At 35.4% G+C, this 20,805-nt stretch overlaps 1 protein-coding gene across 1 annotated transcript in view; it reads left to right on the top strand.

The window, feature by feature from the left end:
* Nucleotides 1-1,056: 1,056 nt before the first annotated feature.
* The window catches only part of Tat (Tyrosine aminotransferase), a 48,564-nt gene continuing 28,815 nt past the window's right edge, over nt 1,057-20,805 (top strand). Inside the window, exons 1-3 of the mRNA XM_076799157.1 lie at nt 1,057-1,454; nt 15,355-15,459; nt 18,947-19,014. Coding sequence (XP_076655272.1) covers nt 1,292-1,454; nt 15,355-15,459; nt 18,947-19,014 — 336 coding nt within the window. The 5' untranslated portion in view covers nt 1,057-1,291. The remainder of the gene's footprint in view (nt 1,455-15,354; nt 15,460-18,946; nt 19,015-20,805) is intronic.

The raw sequence follows: 20,805 nt of genomic DNA on the forward strand, positions 1-20,805 counted from the left end.
ACAGAGTGATTTTCCTAATAAGTTATTGCAGAAAAACAGCTGTTAAAACAATTGTATTATCTCGATGACAATAATGGGAAAATAAATATATAATTACAATATATAAAATATATAACTATATATAATTACAATAATTAATAATTATTTCTTCAATAATGGGAAAATAAATGTGTCTTTATGTAAAAAATAAAAAAGATTCTGATTTGTTTATTGGTATTAGAATTCTATAAAAGACTAAATCTTTTGTTTCAAAGTTTGAAAATTATTTTATGCAACATAAAAATTATCGTTGGTGTCAAAGATGTGTATCGTGTTGTTTTTTTATATTAAAAACTTCAATTAGTTTTACGATTGATAATAGTTCATAAACAAGAGTTATCAGCCATTATTTCTGTAATGCATCATCGTATAATGTATCTACAATATTGGTATCTGTCACCGACAAAAAATTGTTTTTCAATCAGTCGTACTCTTTCATTATTGGGTTGTGATTCGATGCGTGATTTACAAGGGAAATTATTACGCAAAAATTTAGCTCCGACATTAACAAAATTATTAAACCGAATATAGACGAAAGTGTACTGGATTTTGTAGATAATTTTTTTTCTTGTATTTTACACATTTCTTACGGGATAAATTCATAAATATCAATAGTCTATTTATTAATTATGATAAATAGATTATCGATTAGTTTACGAACTTGAAGCTATTTACCCTCAATCATCCGAAACCCAGGGTAAACAATATAAGTTCCTATTTGATCCGAATTTCTTTAACATAGTGCAACATGCAATTCTGCGAAAACATTTGCAGTCTGCATATAAGACTGATTTTATGATAACCTATCATAAGATCTTATCGCACTGAACGCAGTGAATTTTTGGAAGTAATACACTCGCCCCTGTAAAAAAAACCGAAATCGCAATTATTCCTTTGATCGTATGAAAAACGATATACAAAATAGCTCGAGGCTGTTTGTCTACATAAGCAGGGAATCCGTTCAAATTAATTATGAAAGAAGGTGTGGAATCTAGTCGACCAATCCGACCGGTTCATTCGTCCTCCAGCCTCCGGTGGAACATTTCGATTATTGGCGAACCTGAATCGATCTCGCCTCAGTAATGGAGTACCACTTGAACCAGAACCGTCGTCCTTTGATCTTTCGATCATTTTTCGATACGGCGACAAAACTAATTATAATTTAAGTCAGCTCAACAATAGTTCGGACTAAACTCGGAGTGGTATACTTTGAATCACGTCAACATTTGAAGGCGGGAATTTTGAACAAGAAATGAACAACTCCGGACTCAAGATGACCGCCTCGATTTCTCGTCAACGGTGGAATGTCCGGGCGTCCGATATTGGCAGGAACACACACAATCCCATACGGTCCATTGTGGAGAACATCGTAATTGAACCAAATTCTACGAAATCCATGATCTCATTATCTATTGGTGAGATTTGTTTTTTTCACTTTGTTTTCATTTGGAAAGTTTCGTTTATTTGATGTACGAGAATTATTAGAGAACTGCACGCAAAATGCATCCAAAGAAATGTTAAAATCCTTCTGTTAAAACTTTCATATTGCATTAAATATACATTATTATTTATAACCAAACAAAAATTTTAGAGATTCACATTCAATAACTAGTATTCATACACATCTGTATGAATATAAATAAAATGAATATGAATGAAATGTTTGAAATGTTTACGGATATAAACAAAACAAAGACTTTAGAGATTTACATTGAACAACTAGTATTCATATACATATATGTGTGTAAATATGTGAATTGGCATGTAATTATAAGAACACACCTAAGGTTTTTTCCTCGAAGTCAAAAGAAAAACGAGAAACTTATGCTTGGCTTATCTACAATATACTGGGTGAGTCTCGTAACGTGATGATCTCGAATAACTCGTAAGTTATTTGTTGTACGAAGAAATGTTTCGAACAGAAGTTGCATGGTTTTTTCGGGGACATATAGTGAGCTAATCTGTTTTGTTACTTTGCTTCATTATCGAGATATGAAGGTCATCTCCAGTTTTTTAAATGCAATGTCTAATATTTTCTCTCAAATTCGGATAAATTATGAAATTCTGCCTAAATAAGAATTATACAAAGTGGGATTTAAAATGAATAATCACTGAAATATTTTTAAAACAAGCGGTGTTCAAACTGCTGTCCATTGCAGTCGATGTAATTATTTCAGCACATGCACTAATAATAGTGGCTCGCGATAAACTTAATTTTTTAATGTTCCCCGAAGGAAATAATCGAGCGGCTTTAAATCTGGCGAGTGAGGTAGCCAACCAATGTTACTGCCACGTCCGATTCCACGATTAGGAAATATTCTTCTTAATACTTGCCGCGATTGCCAAGCATAATGTGCTGGGCAGCCGTCGTGTTGTTACCACAATATTTGACGTATTAAACATGGTACATTTTCTAATAGACCTGGCAGTGTTTCAGATAGGAATGTGGAGTATGTTTGACCTGTTAGTGATCTTTCAATGAAGTATGGTCCAATGATCTGGTGACCAATCATGACGCACCAAACATTCACATTCCACCGGCGTTGGTGGTCGACTTCACGAATCCTACGTGGATTCTCTGTTGCCCAATAATGCATATTTCTTGTATTCACATCTGCACAATTTGTGTATGTGGCTTCGTCAGTCCATAAAACAGTCTGTACGAATGTACCATTTGAATCTTGTATCTGGTGCAAAAACCACTCACAGAACTCTGCGCGTTTTTCAAAGCCTTGTCCATGTACAGTGGCTCACGAAAGTATTCGAACGCTTACGTTTACAAACGTTTATTGACATAATCTTGAGATTTCCCCCTTACTACAGATACCAAATTGTTCTATACAGATTAGTTTAGTACATCTTATTTTATTCGTTAAAATTTGTAAACGTAAGCGTTCGAATACTTTCGTGAGCCACGAAATCTGCCTTGTACTGATGTGCGGATTATGGGCAACAGCTGCTAAGGTATAAATACGACATCCTTCATTATATACAATTTTACGATGAATTTTACGTTTCTGTACCTTAAAATTTCCATGTTCTTTGAGTCTTTTATTAAGCCTTAAAAAAGTAGAATGCCATGGCTGGTTTCGATTAGGATACTTAGCCTGGTACAAGATCTTAGCTTTCATAACATTTTCTTCATACGCACCATAAGCAATTATCATATCGTATCTTCCACTGTTATTGAACATCGTAATAATAAATATAGCACCTTCATCAATACGACTTTAACTTTTACTAAGATACTAAATAGGCATTTCATGATGATGATTTCTAACTTCTAACCGGGATCATGTTTACAAACATGGCCTGCCGTCGCAAACAAAATCGTGTTACGAATCATGTTGACGGAGCGTATTTCCCAATAGAAGATTATTAATTTGAAAATATCTCAGTAATTATTCATTTTAAGTCCCACTTTGTATAGTACTTTTTTACGCAGAATTTCATAATTTATCCGAATTTGAGAGAAAATATTAGACATTGCATTTAAAAAAGTGGAGATTACCCTCATATCTCGATAATAAAGCAAAGTAATAAAAAACAGATTAGAGCATTAGAGTATTAGATTAGAGTATTTTTAGTATAAATGTTTACAATAAAATAGTGTAATGTACTTGCGAGGGAACATCGGGGACTGATACACTTCGATTTTGGTGAAACTTTGCATAATTTTGCATTTGTGTCCGTTTTTCACTTTGAGGGAGGTATCAATCCTTTTATCCGTACGGCCGTTCTATATACGTGCTTATAAGTCGAAAACAATAAAAGATATAAAAAAATGGTTGAAATCAATGTTATACCGTCCCTTGAGATATGCAAAGCTGCGTGTAAGATTAAAAAAAAATCATTCTCTTTAGAGAATTGAATTCCCAACTTTTTTCTTGAAAAGAATGTACACGCAGCTTTAGAGATTTCAAGAAACGGTATAATTTTGATTTCAACCATTTTTTTATATCTTTTGTTGTTTACGACTTATAAGCACGTATATAGATTATGATTTTATGAAAAGTCGGTAAGTGATGTGATTCAATTTTTACGAGAAAAAAACTGAAACTAATTTTTTCGCCTTCAGGGTCACTGCAAAGTCGTGGCGTGTAGATCGTTAAACTCATTTTGACGCCGCTAGCACAAAAAAGGGTACATGTTAATACGCACAAAAATGCGATGACCTTGAAAGAACCGTTAAAACGACCTTCACTGGATTTTTTTATCTCCATCAGATGCACACCCTAAAACCATCGAAGTAACATTAAGTCATTATTTCTCACTTTCAGTAGTAGCGGAAATAATTTAGGTGCTCAAGTTAAAATGAACACTCTGTATATTAGTAGGTAATACGAGAAACATTTGTCTTCATCCACGAGTGTGCCCTATAGTGCCAATCAGATTCCATTTAAAACTTTTCTCATGCCTTTCACAGTTCACAAAATAATTGATTGTATTTCTTAATTCTAATCACGATATACAGGGTGAGGCACTAACTATTGCCACCTACAATAACTCCGGAAGTATAATAGTAGCAGAATAGTTTTCAAAACAAAAGATGCATGGAACAACAGGGGCTGTAATATGGCGTTAATCTTTTTTTCCTAGGTGGAGCCGTTTCAGAAATGTCAGTGTCACTTTTGTTTTTTTAAATAGAATACTATGTTTTGGTGGCTATTTTCTGATAGCGGCTATTGAGACGAACCCAACGAGGTGCGACATTAAGGTCTTTGAAGGTCTGTGTTGAAGGTTTATGTATCCTTTAATATCAGCTGTCATTTTTCAGTTACTTCGGATTATCTGTCAAAAAACTGTTTTGAATAAACAACCTATGATCCAGAGATACAATGCGTGTATACAGATTGTTCCACGCATTTGTTTCGGGTGATAATTCCGTTATCAGTGCAGATACAGAAAAATGTCAAGGGAGAATCATAAATGGTTCGGAGAGTACTACATATGTAAGATCGTGTTTTTTTTCTAGAAGTGAAATGGTGCATGCGCAATCAACAATTGCATATATTTTTTTTTAATGAAGATGTACATCTTTTTACACTGCTGAATTTCTTTCGGTATTCTTCGTAAGAAAGTATTGGGGTACAATCATACAAAATTATTAGTTATCGACATATTTTAAGAAAATGTTTTTATTGAAAAGGACGCTCAAACGCTTCTCCATTGTACACATTTTGGACAAGGTATTTCAATTGTTTTAATAACTGAGTTAAGGTGATCTCTGATTATTGTTATATATTGCGGTATTATGCGTTATTTTAGATTCTCTACAGAATTTATTGGATTTAAATGAATCCTATCTTTTAAATAACTCCATAGAAAAAAGTCAAGGGGTCTTAAATCACCTGGACGGAGTAGTTAAGATATGCATACTTATTTCTTAAATATTGTACGGCCACTCGGGAATTGTGGAAAAATTCCATTGGTGTGTGTTATGACAACACACAGCAACGTCCACAATTAGGAAATTGCCACGAAGTGGTTGAACATCTTCTTGAATGAAGACATTTTTCAAAGACATATTGGTAACTAGTGAATTTCTTACAATTGTAACTCAATATTTGTTTACGTGAAATTACGAGAGAAATCTCACTATGTAGAAAAAATAAGCATTTCCATTTACGAAAATGTTGAGGTTATGTGGGTTGTTACGTATGGAGAAGTTTCTCCGCGTTTATTTCCATTAGAATTTTTCTAATCTCTTTCCTGAGAACGAAAAACGTCTCAGCCGACCCCTTTGATTATAGAAGGGATGACTATACTCAGATTGAATGCAGCCAGCACAAAGCATGATTCAGTAACAATACCGTATGATTCTCTGACAGGAAACATCCTGGTTAACGCTTCGTTTAACCCTATAAACAGAGACCCAGCTGCGAAACGACAAATACGAGGACGCGACACTAGATTAAAAACGGACACACCCTCTCATTTTTAGGGTATATAAACCTATTCCTTTCCATTCTCTTCGATGAGTAATTGTGCAGTCACGTGTAGAGTCACGTTGAGTCGCATACGTAAGAGTCAGTTCCAGTGAGGTATGGCTAAAGTTCCCTTTCGTATCAATAGACCCTGATAGTCCAGTAACAGTTCTGTTTCAGTACCCAATAATTGCTTAGACCCCGCACTGCCACTGCGTCCACACCGAGCACCTTAGACAACAATACTTTTATTGTACACTCAATTCAATACTTGTAGCACACATTCAAATCAGAATATATCTGTGTTGTTTGGTAAATCGTGCATTCTATAAAACCCTCAGTTATTGTCCAATATCCTAATCTAGTAATTGAACGTTACGACACGATATAATCTTACCTCTCGGATTGTATCAATTAAATTATACTAGTTACGGAGCCTAATAACGATCCTAGCGAATCCCTGATTTCGCATCAGGTTCGTTCGCGACATACCATAGTCCAAACAGAGATTTCTCCAACCCAGTGGCTCCCCAATTTCGCATTGGGTTCGTCCACGAAACCTATACCATCCTCTCCCCAATTTCGCACCAGGTTCGTCCGCGTACCTAACTAACAAATTGAAACCATATTCCTTGGGTAATAACCCTTCGCCGGCCTCTCGCGCTGCTTGCGGCCCTGGCTCGTAACAGGATTTACAATCAACGTTGTTCATATATGGAGATAATTTGTGAAATAGAAGTGGGTTTTATGTAATAGAATGATAATATTAAACAAATGTACAAGAAATGGTAATGTGCACTGCCTAAGTCGCATGGAGAATCTACCCAGAAAGAACTCACTGTAAACAGGGTTCACACGCCATCTCCAAGAGAGGCCGAGCTGTCACGTGATTGTACCCATCGCCCCTAGTCTGACCAATGTAACAAATTGGGAGATTTGTTTTGGATGTTTCAACAAACAATAATGCAACTGTTTGAATGCACATGCGTCATTGCACTTAAAAAAAAACATGGTCATACGGACGTAGTACTCGATGAATACTGGTACTACACCTGCGCTGGTAATGGAGTTATCACTTGAATGTGTGGACCTCCCTGTATATGGTTAACTGCATGTATAAACTCAAAATTACCTTGTCTCTGCTATATAAAACTATACGTATGTACACTACAATATATTTGTAACTTCATAGAATTGTAGCACACGTTGAGATCAATTTAACGATCCAAATACTATGACCTTGAACTTAGATACTCTAGTTTGATCAATAGACATGTATAAAGAAAATTTATATAAAAACCTTAATTTCTGGTGGATCTCTTGCGAACGCTAAAGGAAATGATTTTAAATTGTGATATGAATGAATGGTGGTATTATAATCGCAGACCGTAGTTTGGATTTTGTTGTGCCATTTGTTGTGCTTTACTGGGCTTTGCTGGGCCTTAGCTCTGCTCAGAGATAGTTCTTCAATACTTCATAGACCCTCTTAATACTTTTGTTTGTTTCTGGATGGAGAGGAAAAGTATACTTTAAATCAACACCTAGTACACTAGATAATTATTTTATTATGTTGTTCGTACCCAGTCAGTCAAATTCCGCCAACATTGCGCAAGGTTTGAGCACCACGACCGCGGTTAGTCTACCAATCTGTTTCCGCAATTCAGCGCGATATTGGCAGCAGAGCCTGCTAGCCTGCAGCAGATTTTTATCAGATGCCACTTTAGTGACTCGCTAGTCAATCTCTACACTTTCAATTTCTACACTTTCCATTTCTACGATAGAAGGCGCGCATATAGAATTATATCTAAATATAAAGAGGACTAATTATATATGTAGATTTAAAGTGACTATTTTAATTACAATACATTACAACACATTAATTATAATTTAAATACATTTTTGTGTTCTTTCTGTAATGTGATGAAAAACAGTCGCTTTTAGTGCTCTTTAAACATTTAAATGTATAATTGTACATGCGCGCCCTCTATCGTTGTAATTGAAATGACAGGAGTTACAGTTACTAAAATCATCGCTAGATGGTGTAACAGATATGTGTTAGGGGGCGCTGTATCAACCGTCCGCTGCAACTCTTCTGCCTGCATCGCCTAGCAGACTCTGCTGATTTTCTGACATTGCCTGGTTTGGTTAGCTGAATAATTTCTGGGTCTGTCAACATCTGTAAAGATATCCCGTAACGCAGATTCATTTAAACACACAGAACATTTTAATAAATATTTAAAAGTAAATGCACATCGGAAACCCGTGCTGCATTTGAATTAAAGTTTCAAAACTATTTCATATGCATTACTTTCAAACATAATCGTGTTTCATTATTTTGGAAATACATATTGGTGAATGTTTTGAGTATACATAAGTAAAATGTCTAATGCGGGCCGGGTTCCCGTTATTCGATTACACTGTCCAACACCAAAAAAATTTTGCAATACCTGTTGGGTGATTCTTATACACTTTGTCATCCTAAAACCGAATCTGAAAGTAGAATTGCTCCATCACGCAACGTTTTCGAAAAATTTTGGTTTTTGTAAAAATGCCCGATATTGATACGAAACGACGTGTTACGCAAAAACTAAATACGCGAGAAAGTTCAAATTTGAGTCAAGAGATAGAGGGGACTCTCCTCTACATATTCATATAGTCAATTATATTTTTATGTACTTCCTAATAGTTGTAAATGGTTGTTAAAGTTTGAAAATGTGCCGACGCGGGTACTTTGTACGCTCTATTTTTGTATTTATGTGAAAAATCCTTTATCTAGCAGGAATTTACTATACAGGAATGCATTCTACAGACATTTCTGGTAAAGAAACCATTCACGAAAAGTATTTGGTTCCCTTAATGTACGAGAAGGATCAGAAAATGTTAATTGACAGCGTGTGCGCGACGCGTTCGCGCCAGACGGCCATTGCAGCCTTTTCGCGACTCGCCAGGGCCGTCGCTATGCGTAGTCGACGTTGGTACCACTCAAGTATGCCTTTGCTTACTATGATTAATTAAATACATTTTTTTTTACTTTTTGGGTGCCAATCATTACAAAAGATTATAAAAATACGAGTTATATTCACATTTCATTGTGGAAATGCTTAATAAAGAAAATTGACTGCAGCAATGCGGTGACTGGAAAATTTTATTTTCAGTAATTGTTGTCTTATCTTTATAATTGTAATAACAATGGACATTCAAGATTCTTCCGATTAAAATAAGTCCAAACACTATGTAAATGGGACTATTTTTATCGATTTTATTGATCTAAGTACATAATTAAGACATAGATCGCTCTATATTAAATCGATAAAATCTCGCGGAAGTGTATAAATTTTTGTTATATTCATGACGAAATTATTTTAAAATCAAAACAAGGAATACAATTCCAGCATTAATCTTTCATCAAGATATTTCAACAATGGAAAAACGTTACAAAGGAAAATACTTATGTGCGGATGCTTGCTGATTACTGCTGGACACTTATTATTGAAAATCGGGATACCAGGAACAAACGTCAAGCAAGGCGGAAACATTTTTAATTTGTTTACATCAGAAATAGGTAAGTTTTTGTATTCAATTTTCTTTATTAAGCATTTCCACAATGAAATGTGAATATAACTCGTATTTTTATAATCTTTTGTAATGATTGGCACCCAAAAAGACAAAAAAAAATGTATTTAATTAATCATAGTAAGCAAAGACATACTTGAGTGTTACCAACGTCGACTACGCATAGCGACGGCCCTGGCGAGTCGCGAAAAGGCTGCAATGGCCGTCTGGCGCGAACGCGTCGCGCACACGCTGTCAATTAACATTTTCTGATCCTTCTCGTACATTAAGGGAACCAAATACTTTTCGTGAATGGTTTCTTTACCAGAAATGTCTGTAGAATGCATTCCTGTATAGTAAATTCCTGCTAGATAAAGGATTTTTCACATAAATACAAAAATAGAGCGTACAAAGTACCCGCGTCGGCACATTTTCAAACTTTAACAACCATTTACAACTATTAGGAAGTACATAAAAATATAATTGACTATATGAATATGTAGAGGAGAGTCCCCTCTATCTCTTGACTCAAATTTGAACTTTCTCGCGTATTTAGTTTTTGCGTAACACGTCGTTTCGTATCAAAATCGGGCATTTTTACAAAAACCAAAATTTTTCGAAAACGTTGCGTGATGGAGCAATTCTACTTTCAGATTCGGTTTTAGGATGACAAAGTGTATAAGAATCACCCAACAGGTATTGCAAAACTCGAAAAAAGTTTAATTTTGTTGGACAGTGTTATTTCCAAATTTGGCATACATAATTATTTCACCAAGTGTCACAATTTAGGCAGGTAAGATAAAAAAAAATGAAAGTTGAAAAATAAGGACCCTATTCTTCATACAAAAGTCGGAAGAAAAAATAACCCGTCTTTCTTTAAATCTTTTTTTCGAAAAAATGAGCTTGAAAAACCGTTAGTACTATCTTACTGCTGTTATTTTATTTTCGTGATAACAAATATTATTCTCCTTTATACTGTACCTAATTGAATATTTCCTTAAGTAAGGACAATCCAAAGTTTCAATACTTTTTAAAAACCGTTTTATTAATCTAACAAATGTTCGAAATTTTAAACTATACACAAGTGCTCGTGAAACTAAATTATTTTACATTTCTTCTGGTAAATTATGAAAAAATGCCAAAAGAATGTTTGCTTTTAATTCTTTAACATCATTCAATATGTTGTCATTGTTGGAGTACACTTTAGATTTAAAAAACCGCCATAAAAAAAGTCGATACAGTGAATCCAAGTTTTATGTCAGCAGCCCGGGTCTTGTTGTCCTTTAAGAGCCAAGGGTAGTCACGTGACATTTGCAGAGTCAGCAGGTCGGTAACTGCTGTATAATTTCCGCCCACAGCCTTCAGCCACTGACTTAAGATCCCTCTTGGTCTTGATCCGACGGGTCTTAAGTCTGTGACTAAACTTGTCACATTTGTTGCTCTATAATATCGATATTATGAATTCTGACGCCAGAATCGTCCTTCAAGTTTTTGGCTTTATTTCGCAGAGAATCAAGACAAAATATAGCTCAATTTGTAGCTGGAGATATTTTCTAGCGCGCGCTGCTCTCAATTTCATCCAGAAAACTCATCCAATGGCATAAAAATGCTTGGATTCCACGGCATGCACATCGTCAATTTTTGGCCTACATCTAACGCTTATGTTACCAAATATCTGCATAATCACATCAGCTCATGACCAGCGCGCGCTAGATTGAACCTTCCTCTTTCGAATGAACCATTATAGTAAAATCATTTTCCGCTTATTTTTTTTTTTGGTAACGTGGTCACTCTACCTTATCGCAAATTTACGAAGTCTTGGCTCATAAAAGTAAGTGTGTTTAAAGTTGTGCGATTTCAAGAGTTTTTGACAGACAAGGGCGCCGCTATATTGGTATATACTCACAATGAGCCGAGCCGCGCGCAGGTTGGTCGGGGTTTGGTTCCTGTTAGGGGGGGGGTGTTTTTCGAATCTACGTTATCGACATCACCGCGTGTTGATGGAGCTACCTAGCGGCTTCGCTCGTGAGATGACGCGCGACGGTGAGTACATACCAACATGGCGACACCCTTACCTGTCAAAAATGCTTGAAATCAGCCAACTTTAAACACGCACAACTTTTGAACCAGTGAATTCTTAATGATGAAACTTGGATAATTGGCATTTTCTCGTTAAAATCTGCAGGATTATATAGGAAAAGTCCAACATTTCTGGTCCCCTATAGAAAAGTTTAACCGGTTATTGTAATACGGTGTTAGGAGAGATACTACTCAAGAAAGGATATTAAAGCATTTATTAATAATAGTAAATGTATGCTATTAAAACCTACGACCTCATTAAGGTGAAGTATGTAAAGCGAAAGTATAATAGAAAAGTGAAATGCGAAGAAGTTATAAGTTGAAGTTCAAAAAGTAATAAAGAATACAGCGACGTGTGCGAGATACGGAGCAAATGAGTTTGACAGTTGTATTTGTACTACCGGTGGTACATCCCGTTGTGAATGTGTTCACCCCTTGCACTCGGAGTCATCAATTCTAGACTCATAATGTACCCTTAAAGGGAACGTCCGAGTGCAAAGGTTTAAAAGGGAGTGGACAGATGAGAGGATAGGGCAGATAGTAGTTACTTACAGAAGAAGTCAAGAAGCAGACACAGTCGATGGCAGGAAAAAAGCCCAATACCTCGAGAGCACAAACAATGACTGACAGCTGGCGAAAGAAGGAAACGTTAGGTTAGGAAAAACATAGAAAGAAGACTGTGAAGGAAAACGCGTTAATAGAATGAAAAGAACAAAGAGGAAATGCGGAAACAGAGACAAGACGAAAAAACAGGCCAACGAATAAAAAAGAACAGGACAGAATCAGGCTGATAGCTAGACGCCTTTTGAATAAAAGAGAACATAGAAAACAAGAAGAAATTGGAAGAATAGAAAAGAATATCAAAAAGAAACTAAGGAATAGTGGGAAAATAAAGAGGACGTCGAAGAAGGTGGTAGAAGGGGCTGACGAAAAAATCTTTGACGATGGTGGGGAGGAATAAGTAAAGGCATGGATGTGATAAGGAAAAGTAGGATAGAAGAGAGTGAATGAAAGCGGATACAAGGAAGAAGATGAAAACCAAGCATAGAAAAAGCAAAATAAGAAAGAGGATGTGAAGAAAAGTTCCGCAGAAAGAAGGAAACAGAGAAGAAATTATGAAAGGAACAATTAACGAAACTTCTGGATAGAGTGAAGAACAACGTAATGGTGGCAAGTAAACGAAGAGGAAACGATGGAGTGATGGAGGTACGCAAAAACTTCGAAGAGAATGGAGTCGGCCAGCCAAACAGAAGGCTGAGGTTCATATCGTGAGGAGAGAGAATATAGAACGGCGAAGGAGACACCGTCCCTTTATAAGAATTGTACATTGTCCGTGAATATGATGGCGGACATCCGAATTACTCCAAAAAGTGGCTAAAGTTCCGAAAATCGGCCAAGTCGGATTGAGCTCAAATTTTGCACATAGACTCATTTTGCATAAAAAATATGTTTCCCAAACAGATTTTTGGCGACTCAAAAAAATTTTTTATGGTTTATTGTCATTTTCTACCATACCAACATAGCATTTTGTACCTTATCGGCTTATCGGCATTTCCGCACCAACTTCAACATATTTTTGTAACAAGCCAATCAATGTGATCGCGTTTCTTTTACTGTCTGGACACATTCCCAAGCGATATCTACAGTTACGCACAACCATGCCTACAAAACAATAAAAATTAAGCGTAATCATATCCAAACCTAACCCAGATTTAACGCAGACCTGACCCCACCCGCGTAAACTAATAACATGTTCAGAAACAGCACCTAATCCGAGCATTATGACGGTAAGGTAGAAAATGATACTAATATGATACAAAATAGTTTTTCTAGCCGCCAAAAATCATTTCGGGAAACATGCTTTTAATGCGAAATGAGGCTACACGCAAAATTTGAGCTCAGTCCGATTTGATCGATTTTCGGAATTTCAGCCGAAAATGTTTTTAACAAGCGATTAGGAGAACAAGGAAAGAAAAGCGAGTGAAGAGTTACTAAAGAGGGAGAAAGAGTTAAATGACTAAACGAGGAGTATGGAAGAGTAGAGATAAAGTATGAAAGGGTTAGAAATATTCTCGACTATATGCGGTCGATGTGGTAGTTAACAGATAAAAATAAAGAAGATGAGATACAGAGAGAGAATATTGAAAGGAAGGAAGATAATGATGATGCAAAAGATCAGATGAAACAAAGCATCGATATCAAGGATCCTTGAAATTAAACTAATTTGTCAAATACTGTATTGTATGTATGACAAACGTTCGACTTTCATCGACACCCTTTCGTCTAAATTAGTTCGTTGTATCGAGGTTTTACTGTACTTAGCTTACAGGCTGAAGTGGAACTGGAACTGAGTGATTACCCAGATATGGTGAACCGGCAAGAGAAGATTCAAAAGGAACTGGAGCAGGAGGCTCTTTGGTAAACTAATGTGTGCTGAATACGGGGCGCAAATGTGGGAATGAGAGTAAAAGTTGACGATGGAAAAGCTGTAGGAGAGGTGTTGAGAGACTGGGAAAGAAGATACCTAGTCGAGTCGGTACCACAAAGAGAGTAACTAAGAGTCAAAGCGGTACAAGAGCCTTGAGAATTTGAAGAAAAACTCGGTAAAGGGAGAACAAATGAACTAATAAGATTGTGTTGACAGGAGATGAAGAAAAAAAGGACAAATAAGAGGAACACGAGGACGAAGGTAAGTGGGTAAGAAGATAAGATCCATTAAACAGAGAGGAAAGAAAAAATAGAAGTAAAGCAAAGGTACTTATGGATGATCTACAGTTAAAATGTTACAAGAAAGTGGCGGTGGATAAAACACGCAAGTACACGAAGAAGGGGCAGACTGAACAGAGATGGAAAAGAATAATGAAGTTCAATCTAGAAGCCAAGATGAAAGAAGCTCACAAGTGGTATCTGCAAGTTGTAAAGATGAAGTATGTGTTGTGAAATAAAATGATTGTAGGAATCTTGGGAAATGGGGAGATTAATCTCTTTGAAACACGTTGCTGAATATTAATATATTTAGAATAAATAACACTGACACGATTAACGCTGTTTCTCGCAAGGCAGTCGCAACTCTACTCTCGCTCTTACCGAACATCCACGCTTTATATTCTTTCACCCCCTTGCATTCATCTCGCTTGCACTCTGTTTCTTGCATCCATCGCTTTCATTCTTAGAAATACACAAACTCTCCTATCACTTAGACCTAAACACTTTTCGTTCACGCCTCTTCAGTCACTCGAGTTTTCCAAACATACCGGCGCCGGACCGTCGCAACATGATCCGGTCGCCCGCACGCACGCACGCACAATGAACCATTCATCCCACATGATTACTGCAAGAATTAAGTAAACGAGAGCAATGTAACATTCTCAGGACAATTTTGATGCCTCGCATTGAGCCCTGAGATAATTAAAATCGAAAATAGAATTCTTAACAACGATATCAATTAATACCATGGCGCTTGTTTTTATGTCTTCGCATCTAAGGCCCGATGCCGTATAGTGTCATGTATTCTGCATGTGTTGAGGTAGTTAGGGGATTAAAAACCAAAAAACACGTGATAATTGATAAGATTTTTGTATACAGATCAAAAGTATATGTCACAAGGATCACGAAAATCTGATTCATATTTTGTATCACTTAATTTCATTTTGTTAATAAATTATTTTGTTTTCTGTTAATAAATGTCAGTAAATAAATAACTATGCAATTTCATTCTTACACTCATGATTATCTCTTACAACTATTTATGTTTCAGGCGATCCTACAATATTTGGCAACTTAAAACCACCAAGGGAAGTGATTGCAGCCGTTCAAGAGAGTCTTGTTTCTGAATTGTATAATGGATATGCTCCCAGTACAGGTATTGATAAGTAAATTATTGATTATCAATAAAACTATCATTAAACTACAATTTCAAATTTAGCAACATCATAACATTTATGGATAGGGTACCTTAATTATTTTTAGAATGTGCATACTCTCCAGACAAACAATAACATTACATGTGCTACTTTCAATGTCTGCTAATATAATTTGTGGAGATAGGATAAAAATATATTATATAGTATATTAACCCTTTGCACTCCAAATTTTATTTCAATTTCGTTACCAGCAGCTCCCAACGCTTTTAAGTATTGATATTTACTTCAAGATCATTCGCAAGATCATTCGTATTATCCTCCTAAGTTACGTAAGTTTTCTCTCGCTTAATAATAATAATAACAATAAACCGGATCGGTAAGAGCGTCGGTAACGTGTGCGCGACATCTATTTATTTGGACATGAAAGAATGTCGAGTGGGACTCAACAATGGAGCTCCTGAGATAAAAACTAATGTCGAGTCACACTCGACATAGGAGTGCAAAGGGTTAATAGTATATTAATGAATAGTATATTCATTCTTGGGTTGACACTCTTTTTTTTCCAGCGTTAGAACTAAAATCATAATATTCTAAATATTGTTGCGACGGGGTATCGCTCGACGATTACCTAGTCGCACAGTTAAATATAATATTTGTATGTAACCCAAATTGCGTTGCGTCTGCGGCTGCGTCGTGACTGACTTGGTAATGACAGAGAGGGGGTAACTGTATTCCCCTCAATTTCCCCTGTCTGGCAGCACTGCTTGACAGTGGTATATTCAAATACGACAGACAGCTTTACCTGTACTTTGACGTTTCTATGGTGATATCCGCAAGATTCCCAATACTTTTTGATACTAACAATTAAATTTATTTTAAATCGTGGACTGATCGGCACATGTTTCGTGATTTGTTGGGCTTCGCGGGAGCGTGATTTTATGTTAGGCCCCTGCTCTTGAAAAAACTTACGTTGCACTACTGTAGCACAAGCGTGTCCAACCCGCGGCACGCGAGCCACATTTGGCTCGTTCTGCCACTTCTTCATTCCGCTCAGGTAGGAAGTGACGTTCTTCCACTATTTGACACGGTCTGATTGATGATGGGGACTGTGTGGCTCGCGACGAAGAAGAAGTTGCACAGCCCTGCTGTAGCGTATGAAAGAAGAACAAACACCTATCACGAGGCCTATGTTATCAGTCCACGGTGTGACGCACCTTCACTGATTTAGCATGCCTGATGAAACACGCAGTAACAAAAATATGCTTCGCGATATCCCGTGATACTATGCTCTCGTGTAGTCGTCGCAGGAAAGACAAGGGAATTTATTATACAGTATTGAATTCTACAGACGTTTCTGGTAAAGAAGCCATTCACGAAACGCATTTGGTTTCGTTAGTATATGAGCAGGTCAAGAAAATATTCATTAACAGCTTGTGTGCGATGCGCCACGCAAGAAAGACAAACATTGAATTACAGTAATTTCTTGACTCGTCAGGGCCGTGGATATGCGTAGTCGACATTTGTGCCGCTTAAATATGTCTTTGCTAGCTTTGCTTCATTCTTCTTTTGTCCTCTTGGGTGCCAATCATTGCACAAAATTATAAAAATACGAGGTATATTCAGAATTCATTTTTGAAATGCTTAATAAAGAAAACTGAAAACAAAAGAAAAACTTACCTAGGCTAAAGTTCCAAAAATCGCTCAAATTCGATTGAACTGAAATTTTGAAATGACTCGAAACATTTTTTTATCATACTAATATCATTTCCTATCTTATTGGACACTCACTACAGCGAATTCTGCATTTTTTAATTGATGGAACACGGGTTTTAGTACGGAGCCTCTCCTCTTGCACCTGCTCCCACCCCGAACCTATCCCAGACCTAACAAAAATTCGTCGGTAAGGTAGAAAATAATAGTAATAAGATAACAAATTTTTTTTTGAATCGCCAAAAATTCTTTTGGGAAACATGTTTTTAATGCCAAATGAGGCTATGTGCAAAATTTGAGCTCAATTCGATTTGACGGATTTTCGGAACTTCAGCCCTTACCTATTTCTAATGTAAACAAATTTAAAAATGTTTCCGCCTTGCTTGATGCTTATGCGTGGTATCCCGATTTTCGCTTTTATTTTTACAAAAACCAAAATTTTTTGAGTACGTTGCGTCAAAGAGCAATTCTGCTTTCGGATTTGGTTTTAAAGTAACAAACTCTATAAGGATCATCCAACCGTAACAGCTGAACTTTGGTGTTGTGCAGTGTTATTAGAAGACTGTTTTTGGGTTTTATTGATTTTATTCATTTTTAATACGTTTGATTATTTGAAGAACCCAGGGCAACAAATGGTCAGCTCGATTTAGACATAACTGCCCACTTAGATTTTCTAATCATTCGGAGCAACAAACAGTCAGAGCAACTGTAAACATTCGCTTCGGAAATTGTGCGTTATTCGAGATTCGCGCCAAGTGAAGATAGTCATACGAGTATAGCACACAAAAGCGATCGGACTGTATTAGTGAAAAATAACAGCGCCAAAGCAAGAAAAAGAAAACGAAATCCAGAGAATTGGTTACGAAATAAAAGAAACAAAGCTTTAGAAGGACAAAGTTATATTACTGTGCGTAATAAAGAAAAACCAGCATGGCAAATCGGTGATCCTTGTGAATGTAAACAACAATGTTTTAGTAAATTTACAAATGCATAGAGACTGAAGATATTTAAAGATATTATTTTTATAATTTCTTTCTATAATAACTATATTACATTTCGCAATAAAATGTATTCAATAGTATTATTACTAAAACAGAAACGTGGCCGTAAAGATGATAGTAATAAATATAACTTCTTGTAAAAAAATGTCTAGTTATGAAATTATGTTAAATAAAATATAAAATTCTATTCAATAAAATAAATATATCGTTGACTGTTTTCTAATGTTTTTAGTCAATAAAAGTTCAAATAGTTAACCGTTTGTTGCTCTCAACGTATCTATAGGAATAACAATAAATTTTTGAGAGAATTTCATCTCGTTCGGGGCAAAAAACAGACGGGGCAGTCACAAACGTTTCATGATATGACCGTTTGTCGCACCGAACTATCGAAAAAATTTGTTCTTTTACAGTCACGTTGAAATCGATTTAACCGTTTGTTGTCCTGAGCTCTTGATTTGCAATCACTTGACCAGATACATGATACTAAATAAAGAATATTTAAAGAAAATTTGAATGTAATAAAAAGCTAAACAACGTGAAATTAATTTTCAGGATAAAAATAACGCCAACGATACACAAATGATAATATAACAATTTAATATGAACCTTTTATGGTATATCTCCCAATATTTTAAGTTGAGATCTTTTTCAAATATAAATAACTTCCTGTATCAATAAAACTGTAATATTGATGCAACGAATCTTTAAATAATTGATCGTACAAAGGTATATTACTAATTAACTAATAGTCTTCTTGAATTGTTTCAAATTGTAGGTTATCAGAGCGCTAAAGAAGCCGTTGCCGAATACAGTTCCAATGAATTCGTGAAAGTGAAGCCCGAGGTGAGTGGAAAGTCATGGAAGTTATAATGATATAGAATATTTCTGTATTTATTTTATACTATTTAATAATACCCTACATCGGATAAGGACAGGAATTCAATAAATAAATTTAAATTGAGATTATGCCGTTTTAGGGAAATGCAACAATTTTATGAAGAATATAAACACAAATCCATCGAGTTTGTCAAATTAATTAACACTAGATTGCCGGAGCGAGTCAATTTGACTCATTTACGATTTTACTGCTATATATGTAGAAAAACTTAAATAACTTTTTTTAAAACACATGTTGGTTTTTAATAGAATTATGAAGGTAGGTGTTTGGACTTGGACTTGTTACTATGTATACAAGTCGCCACGATTACATTTCATTATATTTCGATTACATTTCAACCCATTTGATTCGTTTAGATGTTATGCTGTCTGTATCACTTTAGTGAATTTAACCAACTTTTGTTACACCAACGAAATTTGATTACATTATTCAACACTACTTTTGTGTTGTAATAACGATTTTTATTGAAACAATAAAGATTTTGAAATTCAATTTTAATGAAAAGTCAGATTTTCAATTTCAAGAATTTCTTGTTTTCACTGTGAAAGCTTTCCAATTTTTTTGCGTGGCGTTTCATGGCCAATTATATGTATTCCATTATAAAAATGAAATTCTCTTTATAGTATTTTCTACTATTATCCTTTCTATCAAACAATTAATATAAGCAAACTATATATTATAGACAAAATAAAGACCATAGTCGATTATAGTTAACTCGATTACACTGTTCAACAAATCTAAACTTTTCTACGAATTTGTAATTGTATGGAAAATATTTCTAATAGATTTTTCATAAACTGAAATCGAATTTCTACATTTCATTTAACTTCTATATGTACTTTCATAGAAAATCAACTTTGACAACAACAAAAAAAGTAAACTTTAAACATTATAGACGTCTTGTACCAACTTCAATAATAATTATTATTTAGTTCTAATTGACATAATAATCTGTAGATTTTCCTGATGAAGGTGATATAGTTTATTATTATATTATGAGTACATAAACATGTTTAAACAATACCTTGAATAAAAGAAAAAGATGCCTAAAATGTACCAATTTGTACGAATATTTTTAAATTCATTTAAGAATTTAATTATGTAGAGAATGATGGCAAAAATTACAAATTATTCATTTTCAGTCTCCGAACATAATAGGAATGCTAATAGGACTACGATTGTATTTTTCATTATAAACTATTTAATAGTAAAATAGTGGATTAGAGTGTAATGTCTCCTAACATACAGTATACAGTACTATTATCCTACGAGACAAGAAAAACCTGTCAAACATTGAATACCCCTACCATGTGACGCCATAACGTTGAGTGTACTCTTTATATAGTTGATGAATGTTATAAACGTGTGGAGACGATGATCAGTTTAAGCATATAAATCCCACATTTCACGGAAAGTTAAATCTTGCACATAATACCTCTACGAGTGTGACAGGGCAAAGCCTCATAAAGGTACCCTCGGAAAATTACAACGTCGCAATTTTAGTCGAGTCTCAAAATACTTTTCACGTGCATAATACAGGATGGACCATGAAATGTGATCAGTTTAGATTATTCTGCTGTTAGCTGTTCTGTTCTGCTGACTGGAAATTTTTTTACCTAAAATAAGATGATAGAGAGAGAGAGAGAGAGAGAGAGAGAGAGAGAGAGAGAGAGAGAGAGAGAGAGAGAGAGAGAGAGCGAGAGAGAGAGAGAGAGAGAGAGAGAGAGAGAGAGAGA

The sequence above is a fragment of the Halictus rubicundus genome, chromosome 13, assembly GCF_050948215.1.
Source record: "Halictus rubicundus isolate RS-2024b chromosome 13, iyHalRubi1_principal, whole genome shotgun sequence".
NCBI classification, from domain to species: Eukaryota; Metazoa; Arthropoda; class Insecta; order Hymenoptera; family Halictidae; genus Halictus; species Halictus rubicundus.